The sequence below is a fragment of the Penicillium paradoxum genome (genome assembly GCF_028828445.1).
Source record: "Penicillium paradoxum strain IBT 22861 chromosome Unknown utg000007l_segment0_segment0, whole genome shotgun sequence".
Taxonomy (NCBI): Eukaryota; Fungi; Ascomycota; class Eurotiomycetes; order Eurotiales; family Aspergillaceae; genus Penicillium; species Penicillium paradoxum.
This window is the reverse complement of record NW_026643185.1, coordinates 6,012,253-6,025,030: the sequence shown is the minus strand read 5'-3', so window position 1 is coordinate 6,025,030 and position 12,778 is coordinate 6,012,253. Positions and strand designations below refer to the sequence as shown.

The following is a 12,778-nucleotide window of genomic DNA, read 5'->3' as shown; positions in this document are numbered from 1 at the left end:
CATCAATGATGTATCTGGCATCCGAACATCGGTAGGAGTTTTCCTCCTGTTCAACATACACAGACTTATATAGAGACTTTCATTTCATAAATCATATAAATCAGACTTTGCGGGCTCTGATCGGCGTTCATACTCACTCTATCGCTCCAATTACAAGCTGCCATTGTCATCTACATGGATAAACTACATGTACACATAGACCTGGGTATTGGAATTTACCTGGCCCTGGGATAACTGGGCGAGAATTTTCGATTTGTCATTCCATCCATACTTACCTAGTTCCAGCCCTACCTAGATAACTGATCTCTTTAATCAAGTCTTCACATCTTCCGTGGGACCCAGGATGGATCCTATTCCTCGGATTCCTCCCTGGTCCTTGAGATGCTCAAGCATGTCAGTGGGATATTTCTTTCGCCAAGAAAAGACCAAGTTATTGGGCGCTTGAGCCTCAGTCAATGCTTCTGTGGGAGATTCTGCTCGCTGGCTCTCCGCCGCCAGTAGGCTTTTCTAGCCTCGCAGCGTTGCAATAGCTTTCTGGAAGCAGATTTAGCTAGGCTGCCACTATAAGCGGGTACCTCTCTTGCTTCATTGGTTCCCTGCTAGACAAGATAGTGAGGACTTGGTCCACGACTGTGCTATTGTATCCAAGATCATTGAATGTATTAGGCAAATGAATTCGATAGGTGGGGAAAAACGAATTCTATGTACATGGTCAAAGGTGTTCAGGCATGGAGCCATATGCGCTATGGGCTATACAAGTATATAAAATACAACAGATGGGCGCCCGGAGATGACAAGGCTAAAGCAGACAAACTAGAAGATCACTTTTTCAAAGGCTTCTTGTAGACCTTTATTGCCCAACCACGCCTCAAGTGCCTGCATATCACCCCGATTAGCCCGCTGGCCACCTCGCTCTCCAAGCGAATCGGTAATTTCCTCCATCCCCGGAAACACTCTCTGGACATCCTCTGTCTCTCGAAATCTCTCACTAACTTTTTTCTGATGACTAGGAATATCACCCCATGAGTGTGTTTTGATGAAACTCATATATGAATCGATATCTGGCGACGCACCCTCCAGACATAAGACACCCGGCTTGCCCGCCAGCACAAAGCCCGTTAACCCATACCCCGGTGCGAGATTGACCATATCATCCCTCTTCTTACGGGTTGACAGGGATGGGAAATAAAACCAGACTCGCACAATTGGTCCTTTACTAGTGACCTCTGGAGTCACGTCTTGAGACTGCTTTCTTTCAAGAAAGCGGCTGGCTTCTGCTTGAATATATTCGAATGCCTCTAAAGCATCATCGCCTTGCGGTATTGAGGCAGTGAGTTCAGCGACCTCGGCTCTGGACATCCACTCTGGCTGTCGAAGCGAGTAGCCCAATGACGGCGTCTGGTCAAGAGTCTCCGGATTCTCGCATTGCACTGGCACAGAGATGTTGACTTGGATTGTTTTGTCTCCGTCTGCAATTGGTAGACAGACGGTGAGAGATAGGCTTGACGGAACCTTGGACGGCGTAGTGGTTGGATCCTCACACCAATTTCGGAGTCTCTCAACGCATTGCGTCGTGGATTCTGGGATTTCTAGCTCCCCCGGAGATGGAAACATTGCCATTAAGAGGTCAATTGTGGACAATTGGGACTCCATGATGTCCACCGGTAGAATGTACAATCCCTTCGAACCCATTTCCAGGTCTTATATATGCAGATGCCAACAGTATTGAAGAACTTGCATAGAAAGACTGCAGTGTGATTTGCGGAGTATAGCAGCTTTGGCTTGCGACTTGCAGGTATTGAAATGGATGCGCTAGAGTCAACAGAACCTTTTGGAAGAACTCGAAGAGGTTGGTATCAATCAATCTTGAGCATTATTGATTCTCTTGGCACGTTGGAGTCTCGAACTACAAAGGACCTATCTCGGACGACCTTGTCGTGGGAGAACCGAGCTCGGGACTTGGCCGGGGAAGGTCGAATGCCGGAGGAATAATTTGCCGGAGACGGAGGGTAAGGAGTATATGTCAACTAACGTGGTATTCAGTGTAATAGGGGTCCAATCAATGATGTTGAAATCTCTATTTCTGTATCCACTAGACTTCCGTAGAACCCAGAAAAAGCCCAACCTAACCCGGACCTAACCTAACTTAGTGTTAGGACCGGCGTACTGGCGGGTCCTAGCAGGTAATATAGAACTAGAGTGAAGGAATAGCAGGGTGCTGGTATATTCATAAACTAATCGCTAAAGAGCTAAGTTCGGCTGCCTCTATATAGACCCCCCACTCCCTCGATCCACCCCCCTTTACACCACTTCCACCCCCCTTATCCCGATACAGTTAGCAGATTACCATAATAGGAATCTCATCATTTGTATGCAGATGAAGCTTAGCGCTAGGGCTATATTATTGACGCTAGTATTTCTTAGCGTATGAATGTAGTATTATATAGCATAGTGTATACCAATCAGCTAGATATCTTCCCTCCTGTGTGGTCATGTGACCTCAAAATAGATGCTGATTTTCAAAGACACCGGTAATAGACTATTTGGCTGCTATCTCGCTACTATAATATCTGTCGATCTTATATCTTAAAGCCTCTATTTTCCTCTCTAGTCCTCTACATTATAAGCCTCTCCCCTACCTTACCGCCGTTTACTAGCGACGATAAGGACGATAACGGGCTACTAAGCCCCCCGATCGTATTATCGACTTCGCTAATAATGCTAAGTTCGACGTTAATAAGGATTTAGACTTCGATACCTATAATTATAATACCGATAATTATAATTATAAAGTAGAGCCTAATAATACGATACCCGCCCCTCCCCCTAGTTAATACCTAAACCCGATAATACTATTTAAGGCGATTAACGAATTCGCCTACTATTATAGATATAGTCTCTCTACCCGCTAATTACGAGATTTTAACGACGGCTTAGGTAATATTAAAAATATTACTTTTATATATAACTATAGGCGCTATAGAGTATCTTATTAATACTAGCCTAAAGAGGCTTTATAGGGTTAACTAGTACTATAGAAAGTATAAAAGACGTTAACCTATATAACTAACTACCTATTTACTCTTACTACTCGCTACCGGCGTTATCTCTAGCACTAGGTTCTCGAGATTACTAACCCGCTATATAGTAGTTATAAAGCTTCCGCCCCTATAACTTACCGCTTCTATCGGTATACTAAATACTCCGATAATATAGACTAGATTAAGTCCTAACTCGAGTAGTATATCCCTACCTATATTATTCTTAACGGACTTACTATAATTATAAGGAAAAAAGGGTAAGAGAGTACTATATAGAGTAGGGATATATAGATATAGAAATATAAGCTTTAGGTCGGGTTCCTAGGAGGCGATATCCTAGTATAAGCCCTCCTTCGAGAGCTACTAAGCTATAGTAACTAGTATTACTACTATATACTTAATAATAATAACTTAGTTACTATAGTTTTTTATATCTATAAATTAAGTCTCACCTTATTACGGAAGTATTATTATATCCTCTAGATAGATTATATATATAAGACTAATCGGTACTAAATACTACTATTAAATATAGTTAGGGTATCTATAATTAGTAAATTATTTACTATTAGCTTTATATTTATATAGAATATACTATAAGAAATCTATACTATTATCCTTAAATAGCTAGTAAGGGTTTACTAGCGTTTTAGCTATACTAGCCTAATTACTATCTTTACTAATAAAGACGTTAGACTAATTAATATAATTAAGGAGGTAAGTAAGATCTAGATTATACTAAGTTTATTCTACTAATTTTAGTAGGTTTTCCTAGACTATAATACTATTATATACCTCTAGTATATCGAGAAGAATATCCTTTCTAAGTCCCGCTTATTTCTTTAAGATAATATACTCGCTAATATATAATATACTAGGTATACGAAAGCGGATAGACGATATTAAGAAGATATCTAATAATAATAGCTAGCTATATAAAAGTTACTAAGGAAATAGATATTTATACTAACTAATAAGGATATCGCTACTTATTAAAAAGTCTTTATTACTATATATACTTAATTCTCTAGATTTATTAATTATATTCTATAAGAGTAGGTAATATATAGTAAGTACTTTCTATATTTCTATATTAATCGATTTTTTCGTATTAATATAACGTTAACGTTCTATAATAAGGCTTCCTATTAGTAACTAAAGAGAGATCTTTAGGTTTCTACTAAGGATCTTCTTAAGGTTATATATATTTTTAAGCGGGTAATTACTTACTAAACTACTACTATCTAATAGGATACTAATTAATAAATAAGCGGCTAATAGCTCTATACTACCTTATTACTTTATAATATAGAGGGTTTAGTCTCTATATATATATAGAGGATAGTATTATAGATTTACTAATACTACTACCTAGTAAATAGTATAGGGAAAATACTACTTCCTCTATTATTAAATAATAGGACCTATTAACTATAATATAGTACGATAGTAGTATATAGTATACTATATATTTACCAGATTAGCTATTATATTAAGAAAAAGTAAAGCTTCTAGGTATCTAACTTTTACGCCTACTAAGTCTTATAGTATTACCTTCCCCCTCGCCTAATCGATAATATCTCTATAGTCCGGAATCTAATACGGTATAAACGAGGCGATAGGCGAGTAGCGATTATAGGGCGGTCGGTACGATAGGATCTATCGGGATTTAAATATACACTTAAGAGGGAAAGGGCTAATATTAAGCGAGCCGTAGAGTCTAAAAGAAGCATATAATTATTAGTAGGAGGGGAGGGGGTAAAGAGGAAGAAGAGGAATTAATCTTAGTAGGGTAGAAGAGATCGTCGGAAGGCCCCTACTCCTAGTAAATACTACGGTATTCTAGATAGGTTTACCTCTATATAGAAATTCTAATATATTTAATCGAAAAAATAAAGGTTTTAAGATATAAGATCGATAGATATTATAGTAGCGAGATAGTAGCTAAATAGTCTATTGCCGGTGTCTTTAAAAATTAGTATCTATTTTAAGGTTATATAACTATATAGGAAGATATTTAGCTAATTAGTATATACTATACTATATAATACTACACTTATACGCTAAGAAATACTAGCGTTAATAATATAGCCCTAGCGCTAAGCTTTATCTATATATAAATGATAAGATTCCTATTATAGTAATCTACTAACTATATCGGGATAAGGGGGGGTGGAAGTGGTGTAAAGGGGGGTGGATCGAGGGAGTGGGGGGTCTGTATAGAGGCACCCCTAAGTTCCCCTAGCAGTCTCTATATAGATGACCTTTAGCGGGTCACGGGACTAGGTCACCTAACCCGGCAGGACTTAGTCTTTATGATGCACTCTCTAGTAGGGGGTTATACTACCCCTACTAGGTCACGGGTCCTAGGTCATAGGACTAGGCGGGATCTAGTCTATAAGGCACTCTCCTAGTAGAGGGTCGTAACATTTTCCCCCTCCTTAAAGAGCTACGACCTCGTAGCTAAGGGTCGGGGGTCGAGGACCTCTTATAGTCGAGGTAGGGAGGGTTCGAAAATAGCACGTATGTCTAGCTATCTAAAAGGGAGTAATTTATCTTTATAGTGGAAGGTATAGATAGACTCGGAGCTTTAAGCGTTATCTCTCTTCGTCGCGTATAGTATAAGTTCTTTATATATTTTTCACTTATCTCTCCGAGTTATAGCTTTCTTTTTTCTATACTTCCTTATCCTTTCGCTTTTTCTTCTTATAGCTTTTCGTCGTTTCGCTTTTCTTACTATAAGTCCTCTCGAGTTATTATAGTAGCTCCCTTTCCTTTAGTCGCGAGTGTGATATATATCTCTATTAATAATTATACCCCTCCGGCTATCGTCTCTCTTACTAACTCTATAAGTACGTAGTATCGGTATTATATAGACTATTTTAGATATAATCTAGCGTATATATATATCCCTCTATCTAGCGGGATTAACGTTAATACTTCTTAGTACGACTATTATATAAAGAAGCGATAGTCTTATATAATAGTAAGTATAGATCTCCGCTTATATTAATAGTTATTAATATTCTTTAAATCGATTCTAGGCTCGACGCTTAAGCTAATATTTATATCCTAGCGCCCTATACTACCCCCGCGTAGAATATATCGTTTCTTACGATTATATAGGGATTTCGCGGTACGTAGAATACTTTAACTTAAGATATCTATATAGGTATAGTTACGCTTTTTAGTCCTTTTTACGTTATACTCTCTTTACCTCCTTTACCCCCTCCGCCCTCTTTAACTTAGGTTTTATTAATAAATCGGGTTATAGGTTAGCTTTAGGCGCCTTCTTAGGCTAGGTTATATATATAGCGGTAAGGCTATAGATATACCTTAGAGCTTTCTTATCTAGTATAGGTAGTTATTATATTATACTCTTAGAGAGTATTAGCTATATTACTTTTCGTTCTATTTTTCGGTAATAAACTCTTATATATCTTTATTATATATTTATAATCTCTTTAAGATATTTTTTATCCGCTCCTTATCTTTACTAGTATTCTAGATCCTCCCCTTACCTATCTATAGTATATACTAGTATAGCTAGTCGTTTTCTAGGGATCCGTTCGGTAGTTAGCTATTAGGTTTAGCGTTCTTAAGCTTATCTTAGTTCTTCTATCCTTCCCGGAACGTATCTAGCGGTAGATCCTAGATTATATTAACTTCTTCTTTATAGATCTTTCTTAGTATATTATACGCTCTAGCTATCCTTTTTTCTTATTATAGTAGTTCTCGAATACTAATATTAGGCCTAGTATGTTAGCGGGTCCTAGTAGGTAATATAGAACTAGAGTAAAGGAATAGTAGGGTACTAGTATATTTATAAACTAATCGCTAAAGAGCTAAGTTCCCCTAGTAGTCTCTATATAGATAACTTTTAGCGGGTTATAGGACTAGGTTACCTAACCCGGTAGGATTTAGTCTTCTTAGTATAGTCTCTAGCGGGGGGTTATACTACCCCTACTAGGTTACGGGTTCTAGATTATAGGACTAGGCGGGATCTAGTCTATAAGACGCTCTCCTAGTAGAGGGTCGTAATATTTTCCCCCTCCTTAAAGAGTTACGTCCTTATAGCTAAGGGTCGGGGGTTAAGGGTCTCTTATAGTCGAGGTAAGGAGGGTTCGAAAATAGTATATATATCTAGCTATCTAAAAAAGGGTAATTTATCTTTATAGTAGAAGGTATAGCTAGACTCGGAGCTTTAAGTGTTATCTCTCTTCGTCGTATATAATCTAAGTTCTTTATATATTTTTCACTTATCTCTCTTTAAGTTATAGCTTTCTTCTTTCTATACTTCCTTATCCTTTCGCTATAGTCTTTTTATCGTTTCGTTTTTCTTCTTATAGCTTTTTATCGTTTCGCTTTTCTTACTATAGGTTATTTTAACTTATTATAATAGCTCTTTTTCCTCTAATCGCGAGTATAATATATACCTCTATTAATAATTATACCTCTCTAACTATTATCTCCTCTACTAACCCTATAAGTATATAGTATTAGTATTATATAGACTATTTTAGATATACCCTAAGGTATATATATATCCCTTTACTTAATAGGATTAACGTTAATACTCTTTAGTATAACTATTATATAAGGAAGCGGTAATCTTATATAATAGTAAGTATAGATCTCTACTTATATTAACGGTTATTAACGTTCCTTAGGTTAATTCTAGGCTCGACGTTTAAGCTAATACTTATATCTTAGCGCTCTATACTACTTTTATATAGAATATATCGTTCTTTATAATTATATAAAGGTTTTAAGATATATAGAATATTTTAACTTAAGATATCTATATAGGTATAGTTATACTTTTTAGTTTTTTTTATATTATATTCTTTTTACCTCTCTTACCCTCTCTATCCCTTTTAATATAGGTTTTATTAATAAATTAGGTTATAGATTAGCTTTAGGCGTCTTCTTAGACTAAGTTATATATATAGTAGTAAAGATATAAATATATTTTAGAGATTACTTATCTAATATAAATAGTTATTATATTATATTCTTAAAGAGTATTAGCTATATTATTTTTTATTTTATTTTTTAGTAATAAACTCTTATATATCTTTATTATATATCTATAGTCTCTTTAGGGTATTTTTTATCCGCTTCTTATCTTTACTAATATTCTAAATCTTTCTCTAATCTATCTATAGTATATATTAGCGTAATTAGTTATTTTTTAGAGGTCTATTTAGTAATTAACTATTAAATTTAGTATTTTTAAGTCTACTCTAGTCTTTCTAATCTTCTTAAAATATATCTAGTAATAGATCTTAGATTATATTAACTTTTTCTTTATAGATCTTTCTTAATATATTATATACTCTAGCTATTCTTTTTTCTTATTATAGTAACTCTTAAATACTAGTATATCTTCTATATTTTTTTTTAGTTCCTAAGTATTTTTCTTATATCTATATCCTCTTTATTTAATAAGGTATTTAGCGCTTTTATAGTTATCGGTAAGGATCTCCTTAATCTCTTATTTAGATTAGTTATCTATTAGTATAGGATTAGGCCGCTTTTAAGCTTTTAGCGGATCTCTATAGTATAGCTCTAGTATTAAAGTATATTATATAAAATAGATCTTATAGTATTTTAGTATAAGGATTAGCTAATATACCTATTATCCTACTATACCTACTATTATAAAGAGTCCTATATAGCGGTTATCTAGCTTTTTATATAGTTATCCTAAGTTAATATATTTAATTTTTAATATAACCTATTATTTAATTATAAAAGATTTCTCTATATATTTCCTATTATAAACTTACTTTATTATAGTTTTTAACTTTTCTAGACGCTTTTTTAGTATCTTTTATATCTTTAGTATTTTTTTTATATAGCTTTTAATATTATTATAGATTTCTATCTTTTTATCTAGTACTAATATTTTTAGTTTTAGTTAGAATCTTAGTAATACTTCGGCTAAAGATATTTTTAATATACTATAAGTAGTAGTATTATAAATAATCTATATAAAAAAGATCTATCTTATCTAATTATTTTAGTACTAGTTTACTATATTATATAGATAATATTTAATATTTTAGTTTTATCTCTTAGTCTATCTATTAGTTTATAGATAATAAGTTATTAATAGTTTATATCTTATAATAAAAAGATAGTAGAAGTAGTTTTAGAATTCTAATATAAAAATAGTATCTTTATTACTAATAAAGATTTCTAGTATTTCCTATAAAGATATAACCTTTTTATAAAATAAGGTTATAAGTTTTAACGAGTCTATATCCTTAATATAGGAAATATAGAGGGAATATTTTAAAAATAGATTAACTATAACTATAATTATATTATAGGTCTTTCCCTCCTATTTTAAAAGTAGTAGGCCTATAATAAAGTCTATACTTATCTATTAGTCTAGTCTCTTTAGTACTAGTAATAGTTCGAGTAGTCTATATAGCTTATAGTATTTAATAGTATTAGATTAATAAATCTAGTATATAAGGATATAGTCCTATATATCTTTAATAAAGATTTTCTACTAGTATTTATATCTAATAGCCTATAGCGTTCTTTTCTTTATATAATAGCCTACCTATAGATTATTATAGTAGATCTTTATAATTTCCTAGTAGATTATAGATTCGCCTTTAGGAATATAGATATAGTTATTATATTTTAATAGTCTATTTTAGTTTCTTATACTCTATTATATCTTTAGAGGTTATTTAAAGTTATTAGTTTCCTATACTTTTCTAAATATATTCCTATAGAACTTATTCTTTACTTATATTTTAAATATAAGTTCTATTATAGTTTCTAATAGCTTATAAATATATATAGTTTCTTTTTTAGCTATTTTATATATCTTCTTTTAATTTAGTAGTTTATTTATTATAAGCTTAATAGGGATCTCTATATATACTATAGTTATTATAACGCCTAAATATATTATATCTTATAGATCCTTTTAGTAAATAGCGCTTTTACTAATAGTCTCTTTTAGTCTTTATATAAAGATATTATAATTTATAGTATCTAATAGCTTATTTACTATATAGTTAGTTTATCTATTAAAAGTATCTATAGGGTTTATTTTCTCTAAGCGGAATATAATAATAAAGTTAAAATCTATAAAGTATTCTATTTAGCGTACTTAGTATTTTATAAGCTCCTTAATCGTTATAAATTAGATAAGATTAGTATAATTTATTATTACTATAATTAGGTATTTATTTCTTTTAAAGAAATAGCGCTATTCTTTAAACCCTATAAAGATTACTAATATTTCTTAGTTACTAATCTAGTAATTTCTCTCTACTATTAGTATTTTCCGGGAGTAGAAAATAATAGAGTATTAGTATCTATTTTTATAAAGCTATAATATAATTATATAGATAGCGGCTCCTAATATATCTATTTCTATTATAATTTTTAATATAATATTAAAATATATAAGTATTAGCGTAGTCTAGAAAGTAGTTTTAGTCTTTTTAAAAGCTTTTTATATTTCTTCTATAAAAATAAATCTTTTCTAATACTTATTTCTTTTTTCTTTTATATATCTAGCCCCTTAATTAGATTATTAAAGAGGGCGCTAATTATTAACTATTTCCTAATAAAATATTAGTAGAAGTTAGCGAAGCTTATAAACTACTATATATTAAAGATATAAGTTAGCTTTAACTACTAGTTTATTATCTCTACTTAGATAGAGTCTATAGTAACTCTATAATAGGAGATAATAAAGCCTAAGAAATCGACTTTCTTTATATAGAATATATACTTATTAAATTTAATAAATAACCTTTACTTAATTAGATATTTTAGTACTTCTCGGATATAGTATATATAAGTCTTCTTATCTTTTAAGAAGATTAGTATATTATTAAGATATACTACTAGGTAAATATTAATAAGTCCTACTAAGGCTCTATTAATATATACTTAGAAGATAGTAGGAGTATTAGTAAGTCTAGATAGTATTACTATATATTTAAAATATCTATAGTAATATCTAAACGCTATCTTTTACTTATCTCCCTATTTTATACGGATCCTATAGTAGGTATCTTATAGATTTAGTTTAGTATAGATCTATACTCCTAATAATCTTACTAGGGACTTATTAATTAATAGTAGAGGGTAGCGGTTCTTAATAGTAATCGTATTTAACTCTCTATAGTCTATATAGAGTTTAAGCTTACTATTTTTCTTCGATATAAAAAGGATAGGTATACCTAATTAACTTTTTAAATATTAGATCTAGCCTTTTTCGAGATTCTTTTTAATATACTAGCGGAGGACTTCTAACTTCTTAGCGGATAGTATATATATTAGTCTCTAAAAAGATATCTTATCTAGTATTAGCTTAATTATATAATTATATTTTATATAGGTTAAAAAGACTATAGTATCTTTTTTATTTACTATAATAGTTAGATCTTAGTATTCTAATAGGAGTTTAGTTAGGGGTTATACTAAATAGAAGATCTTATCTAAATTTTATATTACCCCTAATATTATTATAAACTCTTTAGTAATCTTATTAATATCTAAATATAGTTCTTTAAGTATATTTTATAGTTTTATTTCTTCCTTAAAGTCTTCTAATAGAAGGGGTTTAACCTTTAATAGGGCTATATTTCTATATATCTACTTACTAGTTACCTAGTTAATATCTAGATTTATTAGTCTAAGCTAATCTATTTCTAGAATTATATTATAGATCGTTATATCTATAGCTTTATAGGTTATTTTAATAACTCTATAGGTTCTATTCCGGTCTATTAAACTAAGCTATACTTTTTAGTTTTTATATAAAGAGATCTTATATTTATCTATAGCTTCTATTAGATAGGTATTTATTATATATATCTTTTTTAGATTCTCTTTTACCTATTTTTAGCTTATAAAGCTCTAGATTATATTACTATTTATTAGTATTTTAGCTACCTCTATTAAGGCTTTAGTCTTAATATCTAATATTAGTATATTATAAATAAGTACTTAGTATACTCCTTTATATTCTCTAAAAAGAACTATCCCTAATACTATAGAAGTCTATAATATAGGATTATTTATTTTTTTAACTCTTCTATAACTATAATATTTACTATAGCTTTCTTATAATAGTCCTTTATATAGTAGCCTAGCTTACTATAGAAGTTATAGAATTTACTATCTCCGCTCTAGTCTTATTTAGACCTTATAGTAGCTTTTCTACCCTTTATAATAGTTATAGCTTATAACGATCGTGGATAAGAAACTAAGTCACGTGACTATAGCTATCGTAGAGTAGGTCTAAGATTTATAGGGTTTATAACTCGAAGACTCTCTAAAACTTAGCGATAGTGAGTTTTCCTTTTCCTCTTTTCCTTTCTTTCTCTATCTTAGTATTTTTATTAAATTACACTCTTTCTTTAAAAGATCTAGCTTATAATATAATACTAAGACTATTCTTTAAATTTTATAAGATAGTATAGCTATATAGATTATTATTATAATTAATCCTAGCTCCGCCTTATCCCTACTTTTCGCCTCTTAGCACTAACCTTTAATCCCGATTAGATCCCGAACCCTAACCGAAAACTAGACCTACTTATTAAGATAGTAGGTACCCGATAAACCGAAGATCGTAGTAAGTAGTGAGCTACTATAAATAACTCTAATAAAGAACCTAAGAAGGAGAATATTCCTTAACTAACGACCCCGATTAACGATATAATCCGACTTAAAAATACTAAAGAAAAGGA

General features: G+C 31.5%; 1 protein-coding gene across 1 annotated transcript; it reads right to left on the bottom strand.

Annotated features, from left to right (window-relative positions):
• Positions 1–813: 813 nt before the first annotated feature.
• On the bottom strand, positions 814–1,653 carry N7457_009700 (DUF1115 domain protein; the record flags this gene model as incomplete). The annotated part of the gene is made up of 1 exon (XM_057180743.1): positions 814–1,653. The coding sequence occupies one exon, from the start codon at positions 1,651–1,653 to the stop codon at positions 814–816; it is 840 nt and encodes a 279-aa protein (XP_057029129.1).
• Between the last annotated feature and the right edge of the window lie 11,125 nt (positions 1,654–12,778).